We start from the raw sequence: 15280 nt of genomic DNA, 5'->3' as shown, positions 1-15280 counted from the left end.
GAGCCATCTTTCTGATAAGGACTAGCGTTTGATTTTATTCTCAAGCTCAGTTGCAGAGCAGAGGTCCACTAGCAACCCGGGAATTGTCTTGTAAGACCTCATTCTATGCATCCTTTTCTCCAGACCATAGCTGGCGACAGCCTTTTCTCCAGACCATAGCCGGGCGACAGTAAGCTGCTGGCCACTTAGAAATCACGATGGTCCATTTGCTTTTGTCACATTATGAGATTTTAAAACCTAAGTCAAACCAGATGAAGTGACTACAAAGAAGAACCAAGCTGGGCCTGGAGAGATGGCTCAGCAGTTAAAAGCCCTGGCCCTTGCAGGACCAGGTTCAGTTCCCAGCACCCGCAGATGGGTTCACAACAACCTTCTGTAGCTCTTGTTTCTGGGCATCTGATGCCCTTTACTAACCATGTTGGGCATCAAGCACACATGGGGTGCAGAGACATAGATGCAAGCAAACATTCATACACAATAAATAAATAAATGAAAATAAATAAATAATCTAAAAACCAGTAAGAAAAAAAAGAGCCAAGGTTTGAAAGACAAAAGTTTTTCTCTAAACAAACACAATGTGATCCATATATATATATATATATATATATATATATATATAGAGAGAGAGAGAGAGAGAGAGAGAGAGAGAGAGGCACACAGGCAAGCAAACATATACATACCCACAGATAAATACATACACACTCACACACACACACACCACATACCTACAAATGTAACTGCTGAAAAGAACCAAGGACTTTGAGAGGCATGAAAAAGTTTGGGGTTTTTTATTGTTTTGTTCATTTGTTTCCTCTCCAGTCTCTGGAGAAGTTGTACTCAGACTGCAGGCAAGACATACCCCTAGAGGCTCACTTTTCATCCTCTATGTGGTCTTCCTCAAGCTTCTCCGTGGCTGAGAAGACTGACCATGATTGTCTGCCACTACCATAGCTGAAAGGCTTCCTCCACCTCCATCCTAGGACCTCCCAGACACCCTAAAGAAATGTAAAGCTTATCTGAGCTTCATAACTTACTGGGAAACAAGTCTGAACTCATTTAGGCTTCAGAAAAAAATTAAAGATTAAGACATTCTGTTGTGACTTACCTATGAAATCTTTAGAGCCTAGACTAGTTCATAATTCAGTTCATAGTTCACTGTTTCATTGAAACCTCCCCACTGCCTTCCACCTCTAACATCCTGCAGTGATATAATACCACATCCCAGCCTTACTTCATTCAAGAGGGGAAAGCCTTGCAGGAAACTACCATCGGGACAGAAGAGGAAAGCCTCATAAATAAGACATGATTCCAGTACAGAAAGAATATTTGCTGGTCGACATTGCCTCTTTCACAGCTCATGGACTATAAACAGACTGATGGAAAGATACCAGTTGGATAAACAAGAGATGGACTGATAGGTGTAGAGAGATAAGCAACACATGAGATTTTCATTAGAATTCAAGCATATAAGTTTGCTACATGCAGATTCTCAGTTCATAAATGTAGCAGCATCAAATATTGCAAGAGAAAGCCCTTTCTTAAGAAAACACATGGCATTTTTGAACACACATTCTTATTAAAATTTATATGATATTAAGTATTAATGCACTGAGATGCAAAACATATCTTCACATCCCGCTGAGTTGTTGTGAGGGTCAAGTGAAATGAGGCTTAAGATCACTCCTAACAGTTCTTAAAATGGCCCAATAAAAATTCTGCTGCCAGTTTTCTAATGGAAAAGCTTCTTTTTACAATGGTTGGTGGTGGCTGCACAGACTCATACTGATCAAAATGCTGAGAATGTGCAGTCATACACAGAACATCTACATCACCTCCCAAGTCTCAAGGAACATCTCTGAAGAGGAAGCCCAAAGAGGAGGATTATAGGAACACCACCAACTTCTAAGCATGGCAGGGCTAATTGCTCTTTGGAACCCATAGCAGCTGTAACTAAAGGAACACAGTCTCTAGAAGAGTGGGCTTGTCAACAGCTGAAAGGCTTCCTCCACCTCCATCCCATGGAAAGGGGAGAGGTTCATGAGGACCTACCCCTTCAGTGGTTGATGTAGGAGTAAGGAACATTCTCTTCAGTAGTATATCTGCTGGGTAGTTGCCCATGATTCTGCAAACAAGCCCTCATTCATGCTTCTGTGATCTACTCCAATGAAACCCATTGAGCTACTCCCCAAAAAGGCATAGAATTAGAAAGCAGAAGATAATGGGGTTTAATGTGTTCTTACTCCAGAGGTCCAGAAAGGCTCAGTATGAGAGAGAGTAAGAACACTTGCTGTTGAGCCTCCCTCATCCCAGCTGAGGTTCTGCTTTCTGCAGTCACCTTAGTTACCACTGTGCGCCTCTTTCTTGCTTTAAAGGTGTTGGAGCTGTGATGTCTTCCTTGACTCTCCTTGCTTTGGATTTTAATGGCCTTTTATTGCCTAGCTGCAAAATTTAGTGGTGCTCTGAGAGAATGCCAGACAAGCAGGTACACTAAACCAGCCAGAGTTAACGAGTCCCTTCACTTGGTTTTATAATGAGGAAATGAAAGACTAGAGAATCCAAGCAACTTGCCCAAAGATAATGGTTAGTGGGGGAAGAAAGGAACCCTCTGTAGTCCTGTGTTCTTTCCTCTACTCCATGCTACCTCTGTGGGTAGGTCAGGCAGCCCATATGATGGGATCAGATCTTACTGTCTCAGGATTTCTATCGCCGTGAAGAGACACAATGACCATGGCAACTCTTATAAACAAAAACATTTAATTGGAACTAGCTTACAGTTTCAGCGGGTTAGTCCATTATTATCATGGTGGGTGGCATGCAGGCAGCATGGTGCTGGAAGAGGAGCTGAGAGTAGCAAAGGAGACCTCAAAGGAGACCTCAAAGCCCACCCTCACAGTGGCACACTTCCTCCAACAAGGACACACCCACTCCAGCAAAGCCGTATCTCCTAGTAGTGTCACTCCCTATTGGGGGCATTTTCTTTCAAACCACCGCACTTGCCCTCAATCGATATTATTATCGGCCCCTCTGTAGAGCAGTTAAGAGTGCAGTCACACGTCTGGTCCTGCTTTGACAACTAACATGATCGTCTTATGGGTGAGCACTCCAGAGTGGGCAAGAGGGCATTTTGTATTTATCAACACATGTCTGACCATCATTCATACAGAATTTGGGAATTTTGTCAACTTTCATACACAAACCAGAAACTAAACAATCTGTTTAAAATTTTTACTGCATAGGCAAATATCTGAGCTATAAACCAAGGCAAACTTGCAAGCTACAGGGTGCAACCATGATGGGCAGGTAAGTGACCCTCAAGCTAGTCGCAAATGACTAGAACTTGGTGTTTCAGATCTTGGTGTACAGTAATGTACAGCCCAGCTATGATAGTTTCTGCCAGTAACCATCACTAACTATGCAGAACGCTTGGTCCCAAACACTTATTCAAAACTGTTCCAGGCTGTCACATCTTTTCCCAGGCCTTTTTCCAGGGGTTACACTTAGCATCACCACACAACTCCAGGAAGCATCAGACTAGCATGGCAGGGGTGGGTAATGAAGACACCAACAGAACACCCCATATTTCTGCATCCACGTAAGTTATATCTCTTGTCTTGTTTCTTCACATAGACCTGTCTACATCCATGCGTTCCCCAGAAACAGTGACATTCTACAGAACGTAGACACCTGTAACACAGTAACATAAGTAACCCTACAGGGCTTGTAGAACCCAAACAGTCAGGTGAAGCGAGAGAACGCTTGCTTCGGAGCCTTTCACCAGTTTCCATCCCGTTATCATCTTTCTTTTCCCTGTAGCTAATCAGAGAGTCCTGCCTAAGGCGCAGGGTCTGCTCAGTCCCCATGAATGTGTCCCAAGAGTGTGCACTTACCACTTTTCACCTGGCTGGTGAGGGGGCCCCCTGGTGAGTGCTGGGGGAAAACTAAGATTGCTGAGATTTAAAGAGCTCTTGTTCTCACCAGACACTTTATAGGCATCTCGTGTCTACCCTAGATAACTTTATGAGGCAGAAACAATTATTATCTACCATTTATGGCATCAGAAACTGAGACCACGAAAAGTTCTGGATGGTTTAGTTTGCAAGTATAACAAGGGTGGGACAAACCTAATTTTTCCTGATCCGGCAGTTGTGTTCCAATCACCAATCATTACTATCTGATCAAAGTGGAGAAGCTTCAGATTATGAGACAGAAGATTAGGGGTCCAGGACATTTTAAGATGTATGATTTAAAAGTCCATGACAGTGGTCTTCAGAGGTGAGGGCTGAAAAAAAAAAGCAATAGTTATCAAAGGGCACTGGACCATAGCTAACTGTAAAGGGACAAGGGTCTGAATTAAGGCCAAACAAACGGGAAAAGAAAACCAGCAAAGTTTATAAGAAATCTCTCAAAAACTATTCATTAAAATTTGGTGTTATATTTTTAAGTGAATTAGATGATTCATTCCAAGAAACCCAAATCAGCAATTGGAGGATTTTGATTTGAGATCACTTACATAAACAACATCTGAAAGAAGCCAAGGGATTTGTTTTCCAATATGTTGAGTTAGAGCTTGATTACTCTTAATTCCAATATTGGAATGTTAACGTAACCCAATCAAACAACTATCTGTTTCAAAATAAGCATGGGAGGTACAGGTCGACAGTCAATGCCTGAACACCTTGAGATATTAGACGTTGTTATAGGCAATGTCAGAAATACCATGTGAGGGGAATATAGAGATTTCAATGAAGGAGACATGCATAAATAATGTAAAACAGAGAGGAGCTTAATGGAGATTTTATGTAAGTGCTATGGGACTTCTAAGATTCATTGCTCCTATTGAAACTAAAGAGGACTGTATGGAGAAGCTGGGGAGCATCTGAGGTGGGATTGCAATGATGGATCAAACATCAGAAAATAGATAAAGAGAAAGTGAGGTTACAGGATAGAAAGAAGGGCCTGCAGCTCTGAGGAGCAGGCTGTCTTAGGAATGCAGTCAGTCTGGGAGCAAAAGTAGATGTTTCTTGGAAAAGGGAGGAGAAAGCATAGTAAAATGCCAGGCAGGGAAGCAGGTTGGAGCCAGATAATGGAAGGCCTTGAAGTCTATTGAGGGAGCTTGGCCTTTGTTCTGTAGATAATTTGAAGTCATCAGAAGCTTGATCATTTGTGACTCATAGGCTAATCTTTTATTTATTTCTGCATATAAATATATGATTTTTATGAAGTGTTGTCTCTTAGCTCTTCCCAGTCCTCAACTTTCTTTGGTAGGCTGTCCCTAGGTTAGAATTCCTAATATCCTTCACTGTTTGTATATTCTGTTCAGGATTTCTTATTAACCCTTCATCTTCACCTAACCCAAAGCTCTCTTTTCTCCTTCCTCAGCGGCTCACAGTTGAAAGCATCAACATCAAACAAAGATATCAACAAAAGAACTCTTCCTCTTTGACTCTAATCCTAAAGTCTATTTCTGATACTCTATTCATCTGACCCAGATCCCATTTGCAGTAACAAAAGGAAGACCCTGCCTGAATGCTTTTTCGAAGGCTTCCCTTTAGAGACTTATACTATACCTTCTTTGGGCGCTTTCCTTCAAAGGGCTCAGCTTCAGAGAAAATGGATCTGAAGAAGCAAAAATATATCCCCTAGAGATATCCTTCCTGCTTAAGACAGGAAAAAGTGTCTGAATGTGAGATATGAGAATGTTATTGAAGAGCCTGCTTCAGTCTCTTTCATTCTATCCAACAATGAGAGAGAGAGAATTCAAGGATTCAGACCTCTGAGACCTCTAAGTAACAACAGAAATAGTTTGCCAGAAATTGAGCCAAATTTAATTAGATTCTTAGGAATTGTACTTTGGATGTTAGCTAAAATTCTCTCTTTTGTGCCATGAACCCATCCTCAATATCCCATCCTCAACTAAACAAAGAAAAAGAGAACTTCTCCCCTTCCTGTTTGACTGTCATTTGAATTGTCGCATTTATTTCTAATTCTTAGAAACTACGTGTTACATTGGGCATTTTTTTAATAAAATTAAAAAACGCAGCTACTTAGTATTTTGTATCTTACTCTTTTCAACATCAAATTATCCTCCCAAACAAACACCCCTCCTCACTTATCTTCCCTGTCTACTTTCTTTTCTTGATCACATGATCCTCTTTAGCTTCTCAGAGCACTTTTGACTCATCAGCTACAAGAGTGGATGCTGGGAGCAATGCAGCAAGGGTTTAGCATGAAGGAGAAAGAGAGAACACTTTCTCCCCTTGTTGGTTGATTTTCTAGTCTTTAAGACAAGTGGGAATTCAGAAATCCACTGATTTTATTCATATTCAGAATTCAAAATGTTTTTAGATCCAAGTAGTCATGTAGGGAACCCAGTCTACAGGCTGAGCGCACAGCCATGACCTGACTGCAGAGAGAGAGTGAGGATGCCCACTATATGCTGGCATTGTTTTCTTGTACGACCTTTTTACTGTCTCCTGGCATAACTAAAGGAAAGAATATCTTCATCAGGTAGGCCCACTCCCTCTAGGAGTTCTGTTCCCTTTTCTTCTGAACCCTACGCCAAAGAGCCACCTGCCCACTCATCTTCCCCTGTCAACAGATTGCATGCTGCCTTGATAGAAGGAAATGGGAATTAAGAAAACCCTCAGAAAGTTTTATCAGTTCCAGTTACCTGAATCAGTCCCCTCCCTGTGCCTCACACTGAATCCTTAGGAAAGAAAACAAAGAAAGGGAATCCCACAAGCGTACATTGAATTATTCCATGTAAACCAACGTGTTTCCCCTGGAAGTAAAGTAAATTAGGCAGCTTCCAAAACTGAATTGTCTCCCTCATTCTGCATGGTCTGCCTTCTGTGTCCTTTGTCCTGACCAGCACATTTCCATAGCATGAGCGCACGCTGTACAAGAAGAAAGACTGCGTGTTCTTCAACCCCTAGTCGCATTTTGTCGATTATAATTACACTTAGGCTACTGAGTGATCTAAAAAAAAATGTGCAAGAAATCACATGTGATGTTTAAGCACTCACCAAATTAGCCAGACTCACTAGAATAGAAAATAAGTACAGACCACTAGTCACCACCGATGTATCGTTTTTGGTTCTGGTGTTTTATGACAGACTGTATTGATTAAGTTCACCTTTAAGAGGCCATGAGACCTGCCCAGCTCCTCTATGTCAGGTGGCAGCTGCATACACAAAATTGGAGATCTTCTTCTCTACCCCTGCAGGATATGACTCACTGTGCATTGTGTGTGTTCTTCAGCTCTCGATCGACTGACTCCAGCCTACTCACTCCAGCACTATGACTAGCAGAGCCTTTCTTTGGACCTGTCTTCCTTGTCTTCACTTCTCAAATACCTCTGGACTCTTGTGGTTCTTCCCTATCTTGGTTGGCTTCTACATTTGATGTGCCTTAGAGACCATTCTATTTATTCGGTTACCCCAGTGTCTCCGAGGCTCACCCCATTGCCTAACTCAGAGCCTCTTCCCTCTTCTCATCTTCTCACTTGACTAATCATGGCCAATATGGACGTACCAAAACAGTGTCATTTGGGGTATGAGAGCTGACCTGGAAGGCTCTACCTCCCATGCAGGTATGGTGAACAAGATGTGTTTGTCTCCCTGGTTTAGGTTTGGCTATCTAATGGCTTATTATTACCTATATCCCTACTTTCTCAGGAACTTATTCTCACCCTGTTTTCTTCTTTTCAATGGTAAGTTTGTCTCTTGCAAATCTTTCTCAATTCAAGCATTAACATACCACCTTTGTCCTTCCATTTTGAAAGAAGGCTATCACTATATTGTAATAATATTGATCATTTAAAAAGGGCATTTGGACACCTTGAGGTGACCTTTCCCAACAGAAAATGTAAAATCTCTACAAGAGCAGGTAGTACTAGCTGCTTCTGTCACTAGGGAAATAGCCAGATGTCCTGTGCCTTTTCTTTTAAACTCTCGCTGCCTTCACCTTCTCCCTCCACCTTCCAAGTTGGGACTGTCTCAGTCTTTAGTAGAGTGCAGTTCTCATGTAATGGATGGATTTTTGCAGCTATGTATTTTCCCCATTGCCTAATCTTCCTTCCCATTTGCTCGCCTTTTTTCCCCTGAGAACTAAAATATCTTCAAAGGTTCTACACAAAGAAATCTATTCCATGTTAGTGCCCTCACTTTCAGGTCAACTAAAATAGTCAAATGCTACTCAATGGTATGTTTAAAAAATAGAATAAGAAATAACACCATAAACTCCATATTGGACATCTCGGAAGTACCACTGCCCTGCAGACTGGGTTATGGTATTGTTCACAGAGAGCAGTCTAGTGCTGGATGGGAGCCATGGGTTACAGTTGGCTGTGCTATGAAAATCACGCTTAGAACACCTTCTTCCGAGCAGAAACTCTTTTCTGCCACCTGCCCTTGCCAGCGTCAGTAAAGAAGAGAACCAGGCTTCAATTGTCAAAAGGTTTGATGTATTTCATTTTTTTCATTTGACCATTTTTTAAAAAACAAAGTTCTATATGTTAAAGCAAATAATCAGACTATCACTATAAACTTTATCTAAATCGTTATTGTTAGGTTTTTTCATCTATAAGAAATATCAAAGTCAAGTGCTAAAGGCTTCTCCAGAATGAATGTTTATAGCTCATATGATGTCATGATAAATTCATTTGATCACCATGAAATGTAAACATGAGGGAGCATTTAGGCACAAATAATGAGACCTTTAACTTGTAAAAGTGGGTCAGCATATAGGTCGATTAATGAGGAGATGAGTCTGTAATAAAAATTACACTCGTTTCCCTTCTGTTTGGTTAGACCCCTTAGACGTCTTCACGAAGAGCAAGTAGAGTGCAGAGAAACTGTCCAAGCTATTAAAACACATACAAAACTCACTGAGGAAGGGGGAGGGGCAAAGGAAAGGCTAGAGTGAGGACCAGGAAGGAAGACAGCTGACCTCAATATTCTAAGCTGGTGGCGGCCAAGGGAGACCTTGTTAAAACTCCAGGCCTCAGTAGTTCAGTTAAAAAGGTGAGCGTACTTAGGAGTTAATCATCAGGTACAGCCTCTCAGGGTTTCCTCATCACAGTGCATGCAACATGAAGTCCTGGAATCCTGCATGCCTCTTCCTGCCCATTAAGGTCCAGACTCAGCATCCTCCTAGCCTTGTGTAAAGACCTAGCTCCAAAAAGTTTTCATGTTCGTTCAGGGCCGGCAGCCTCCCATCCTTCTTGTGAGGCACCTCAGAGGTCACCTTCCCTGGGCCTCCCCTTCCTCTTGTCCTTACCACAGTCTCCTTCCGCCTCTGGATCCCCCTGTGCTCCTTCTCTATACTTCTCTGCCATATTGTACTCCTGTGTATCTGAAAGGGACAGCCAAAATCTTTGACAGCGGCTCACCAAGAGCAGGGCCCTGTCAGAGCACACACACCATGCAAGTGGGAAGTGGTCACCTGTCAACTTAAGGGAAGGTATCTATCTAACGAAGTATTGGCAATGCCAAGTGCATGGGGAAAACCTAATCGATGTTTGTTGATGGAATGAATGAGTCTTAGGGACTACAAACGAGACTACTTCTGTTTACAGTGGTGTTGCCTTCCCATTGCCACAGCTCCCTGTCTACAATCTGGACTTGTTTATCACACTTGGTAAATCGCAATATATATTATATTCATATATGCATACATGCTATTTTAATGATAAAGGCCCTTAGAGGTTTAGGTAAACAAAAATCTATAAACACTAGGCAATTAGAAACCCAGCGCCATCAGAAATAGCATCCCCGAGTCCCACCCCTAGAAACCCATCTTCCCATATTTCACTCACACAAATGAAAGCTACCTTTTCTAAATTTAACCAGCCCAAGAGATGACATCTTAAAATAACCGTCACTTTCTGGGAATGATATGGTTTTGTTTCCTCTGTCGAGACAGGATCGCTCTGTGTAGCCCTGTCTAGCCTGGGATTCTCAGTCCCTCTGTCTCAGCCTCCTGAGTGTAGGATTACAGGCACACACAACCAACCACACCTGGCTCAAATTGCTGCTGAATTAGGAAACGCTCTCTTGTGTTATTGGGAGTTAATTAAAATGTCAAAAGCTTGTTGTAAGAACACATAATGAATGGCAATGTCTCTGCGGACACAAAAATCTAAAATAGAAATTATCTACCCCACTCTCCAGGCTGGGCTGTGAGAGCTGAATAGCAGTAACCTTCCTTTAAGGGCAATTCTAGGGGCGGCTCCAAAATAAATCTAGGTGTGAGGCCCACCTGGGACCAGGCAGACTTCTCAGCTGGCATTCCGCTAGCATGGCTTTGTATTATATGCCAGACTGCAATTCATAATTCATGAATGGGCCTTTGCTAAATACAATGCGTATTTTGTTCACTTTTAGGATGTTCATCTAGTGTGTTGTGGAGAAGAAAAAAATATGACATTCCCAGAAGCCTCATCCAACATCCTACAGCCATAAGATATTGCAATAATGGAAACCTTTGTTATGCTACATGTAAAGGAAATTCACAAAGTCATTTGGGTTAGGGCCTCCGTTCCTCAGTGCTCAGAGGAAGAATTTTTCAGTTAAACAAAAGTTTAGAAGGGAGGTGAGGTCCAAAGCAAGACCTTAAGTCTTCTACTCAAACCCACTTCCTGCCAAGTCTGATTTCAGCAGGAAGGTTTTGAAGGTACTTAGAGACCCAGAGGAAGGCAATTCTACTTCAGACTGAACAAGAAAAGGGGCCTACACACAGCATGCCATTGTCGTGACTGTCCAAGATGCTTCGTAGGTAAAGACACCAACTGGATCTCATGGGGTTTGAATCCCATTTCTACTGAGCAATGAGAGGTTGTTGTCTTTACTTATGAAGTGAGATTGGGAGGCATGAAAGAATGAATGAACCAAATTAAAGGTGCCCTTGGAGAACTCAGCTGTGAATATGAAAAATCCCTTGGAGGACTGAAGAAGAAGTTATTGTCCTATTATCAGACATGTGTGAGACAAGCAATCAGGAACTTTCCTAACCAATGGTTTCCCGGCTCCGTGTCCTATGGTCAAGCACAACACACATTTACCAAGCTGTCTGTATTCCTACATTAAACACTAAATTAAAATATACCCAAGAGAGGCCCTATCATACAACAAAAGTATATGCTCAACTATGTTCATAGCAGCATTGTTTGTAATAGCCAGAACCTGGAAACAACCGAGATGCCCTTCAATGGAAGAATGAATGAAGAAAGTATGGAATATATACATATTAGAGTATTACTCAGCAGTAAAAAACAAGGACTTCTTGAATTTTGCGTACAAATGGATGGAAATAGAAAACACTATCCTGAGTGAGGTAAGCCAGACCCAAAAAGAGGAACATGGGATGTACTCACTCATATTTGGTTTCTAGCCATAAATAAAGGACACTGAGCTTATAATTCGCGATCCTAGAGAAGCTAAATAAGAAGGTGAATCCAAAGACAAACATATAGGCATCCTCCTGAATATTAACCTTCACCAGGCGATGAAAGGAGACAGAGACAGACACCTACATTGGAGCACCGGACTGAAATCTCAAAGTCCAAATCAGGAGCAGAAGGAGAGAGAGCATGAGCAAGGAACTCAGGACTGTGAGGAGTGCACCCACACACTGAGACAATGGGGATGTTCTATCGGGAATTCATCAAGGCCAGCTGGCCTGGGTCTGAAAAAGCATGGGATAAAACCGGACTTGCTGAACATAGCGAACAATGAGGACTACTGAGAACTCAAGAACAATGGCAATGGGTTTTTGATCCTACTGCATGTACTGGCTTTGGGGGAGCCTAGGCAGTTTGGATGCTCACCTTACTAAACCTGGATGGAGGTGGGCAGTCCTTGGACTTCCCACAGGTCAGGGAACCCTGATTGCTCTTCTAGCTGATGAGGGAGAGGGACTTGATCGGGGGAGGGGGAGAGAAATGGGAGGCGGTGGAGGGGAGGAGGCAGAAATCCTTAATAAATAAATAAATTTTAAAAAATAAAATAAAATAAACTTCCTCCAACGTGGTCAAGATGATATATATTTAATTGAAATTAAACAATTCTGTACCAATTGTGTTGAGTCTAACAACCACATACAGGCTTGTTGCCATGATAGAATATATGCATCTTGAAGATGAGGTTTTGAAAAGATCAATATGCACCCAAATATATAATTAAAATTTTACCTTATCACTTAATTTGTTTATTGCTGCACAACCCAAATATTTCATAAAAAATTATTGCGAATCAAATTATTATTATTTGCACTTTAACTAATAAATCACTCAAAAACATTGGCATTTTGCCTCTGTGCTGTTAACACCAACTCAGTTAACCTATGAGCAATGCCGATGCATGGTAATAAATTTGATTATTAGAAAATATAAAAACAAAATGGGGTTATTAGGTATTTATGTCAGAAAAACCTGTAGAGTTTACTTTATTGATCATCCTGTTGCTTTTCCTCGTGCTTGACTGGTTTGAAATCAGTTCCACAGCTCTACATGTTTCAAGGCACAAGTACATTCTGATTAAAACCTTTCGGCTACCCATGACCACTCATTAATTTCATTCATTAAAGCAGCTTCTATCATTGATGGCATCTTGTAATAATGGGAAAGGAAACCTTGAAAAATCAAAGACAGAACCGGACTCTTCATATGCATGATGTATCAAAAGGGAAAAGCCAAAGCTACATGGGCTCAGAGCGCAAGCTGAAGAGGAGCAGTCCTTCCAGCAGGGTCGCCCATCCCTTCTCTCGCTCTCTTTAATCTCGTGGTTACATTCCTCGTGGCATCACGTAGTTATCGAGAGACCTCGCAGAGAAGACCGGCAGCTGTGTGTGGGTTGCCTAATTATAGTACCCTGAGATTTAGCCACTCGGTAGCCAGTTTTCTCTTTATGGAAGAAGGCCTACTAGTGATTTCTGTAATTATCATCATTATTAATACCTCAGAGGTAGCCCCGCCCAGAAATGCTGGGAGCTGGTGGGGTAGGACATGGGTGGGGTCAGTATGCTCCTTTAAATACTGTGATCAAGGTGCAGGCTTCCTTCTCTGAAGGCAGTTCTGAAGTGGTCTCTGATCATTCATTCTCTTCCTTGCACATCACAGTCTAGAACTTAGCTTTATTCAACCTCTGTTTGCCCATCTGGAAGATCCTAGCCAGCAACTATGGTTGATGACGAGCTATCTGCCTTGGTAGTAGATAATGGGTCAGGGATGTGCAAGGCGGGTTTTGGGGGTGACGATGCCCCCCGGGCTGTGTTCCCCTCTATGGTGGGGCGTCCCCGGCACCAGGGGGTCATGGTTGGTATGGGCCAGAAGGACTGTTACGTGGGAGACGAGGCCCAGAGCAAGAGAGGCATCTTGACCCTGAAGTATCCCATTGAACATGGAGTTGTCACCAACTGGGATGATATGGAGAAGATCTGGTACCACACTTTCTACAACGAGCTGCGTGTAGCACCAGACGAGCATCCTGTTCTTCTCACAGAGGCACCGCTCAATCCCAAGATCAACCGGGAAAAGATGACTCAGATCATGTTCGAGGCTTTCAACACACCCGCCATGTATGTAGCTATCCAAGCGGTACTGTCCCTCTATGCCTCCGGAAGGACTACAGGTATCGTGATGGATTCTGGGGATGGAGTCACGCACACTGTACCCATCTACGAAGGTTATGCTCTTCCCCACGCCATCCTAAGACTGGATCTGGCAGGCAGAGATCTGACTGACTATCTCATGAAGATCCTGACCGAGCGAGGCTATAATTTCACCACCACAGCCGAACGGGAGATTGTGCGGGACGTCAAAGAGAAGCTGTGCTACGTAGCCCTGGACTTTGAGCAGGAGATGATCTCTGCAGCTGCTTCCTCCTCGCTTGAAAGAAGCTATGAGCTTCCTGATGGGCAGGTCATCACCATTGGGAATGAACGTTTCCGGTGCCCAGAAGCCATTTTCCAGCCTTCCTTTCTAGGCATTGAATCCAGTGGGATCCATGAGACAACCTTCAATTCCATCATGAAATGTGATGTGGATATCCGCAAGGATTTATATGCCAACACGGTACTGTCTGGAGGCAGCACCATGTACCCAGGCATTGCCGACCGGATGCAGAAGGAAATTGTAACCTTGGCACCAAGCACCATGAAAATCAAGATCATAGCTCCCCCAGAACGCAAGTATTCTGTTTGGATTGGGGGCTCCATCCTGGCCAGTCTATCCACGTTCCAGCAGATGTGGATCAGTAAGCTGGAATATGATGAAGCTGGTCCCCCTATTGTTCATAGGAAATGCTTCTGAATGGGCTTCCCTGCCCCTTTTCCTAGGTCACGATGATGGTACCCATCACACCCAGTAAAGTGAAGGTAAATAGCTCACGTCCTCTTGAGTGTACAAGTCAGCACATTCATGTCTCCACCCAGGTATCCTGGGATATGACACAGCTAACCACACTGTGATTTCTATCAGCTGAGAGAATTCTGATATCATATTCTGTTTTCTATCCCTGTAGGGCTCCAAGAAATACAGACTTGCTTACATGAAAATATGTGACAAGGAGGAAAATCATGAGGAATATAATTTCAGAGTGAATTACTACAATTTCCAGGCTTTAAATCTAGTTCTTGCTAAAATACTCAACGGCATTCTATGCAAAGCTACAATATAAAAGTTTAGCAACCAGGTCTTTTATTAAATCTTTTTATTTGTTTACCTCTTTCTACAGATATAATGAATTTTATAGGTCAATCATTCTCTATGTCCACATATGCGTCAGGGGAATAAAATATTACATCTTAAAACTAATCATGCATTTGGCTGACTGAACAACTTACGTGAATTTCTTTACTTGCCAACAGTCACCATTTTAGTGGCTCTGTATTTCAATTAATTGCCTTATTAAATAAGCATAACTAAATAATCACCATTCCATTCGTGTATATAAGGCAAATAAATTTGCAACTCCAGGTGGAGCTCTGTTGGTCAAGCATATCTTAATGCCTTAGCTGTCGGTCTTCATCACACGCAGGAAATGGCAAACCTACAGGTGACGCCTGATTCTTTGCATAGAAACATATTGTTATGTCAAGCTAATTTTGTTCTGCTACAGAATGACAAGAATCATTTTATTTGTATTTTTTAGGATAATAACATGTTCTTGAGTAATGTCTGTTGACCTTGATTTTGGGTATTCCTATTATACAAGGATGTCACTATGGGGAAATGCAGCTCCAGTTTCTTTGTTAGCACTAAATCTTAGTAGAAGTTCGGTAA

General features: G+C 42.3%; 1 protein-coding gene across 4 annotated transcripts; it reads left to right on the top strand.

Annotated features, from left to right (window-relative positions):
• The first annotated feature begins 13177 nt into the window (after positions 1–13177).
• Actbl2 (actin beta like 2) lies at positions 13178–14308 on the top strand. 4 transcript variants are annotated; one of them, XM_075977833.1, is made up of 2 exons: positions 13178–13306; positions 13433–14308. In XM_075977833.1, the coding sequence occupies exons 1-2, from the start codon at positions 13178–13180 to the stop codon at positions 14306–14308; spliced, it is 1005 nt and encodes a 334-aa protein (XP_075833948.1). The 4 variants fall into 4 exon arrangements, with proteins under 4 accessions (XP_075833948.1, XP_075833947.1, XP_075833949.1 ...); XM_075977832.1 differs by having other exon boundaries at positions 13178–13430; positions 13542–14308; XM_075977834.1 differs by having other exon boundaries at positions 13178–13804; positions 13970–14308.
• Positions 14309–15280: the final 972 nt, after the last annotated feature.

The sequence above is a fragment of the Microtus pennsylvanicus genome, chromosome 6 (assembly GCF_037038515.1).
Source record: "Microtus pennsylvanicus isolate mMicPen1 chromosome 6, mMicPen1.hap1, whole genome shotgun sequence".
Lineage (NCBI taxonomy): Eukaryota > Metazoa > Chordata > Mammalia > Rodentia > Cricetidae > Microtus > Microtus pennsylvanicus.
Note: the sequence above shows the minus strand (reverse complement) of the source record. Positions and strands in the feature narration are given on the sequence as shown.

Bases quoted from the DNA above. Each gene is read 5' to 3' on its own strand.
- Actbl2 (XM_075977831.1), top strand. From the start codon at position 13,178: ATGGTTGATGACGAGCTATCTGCCTTGGTAGTAGATAATGGGTCAGGG.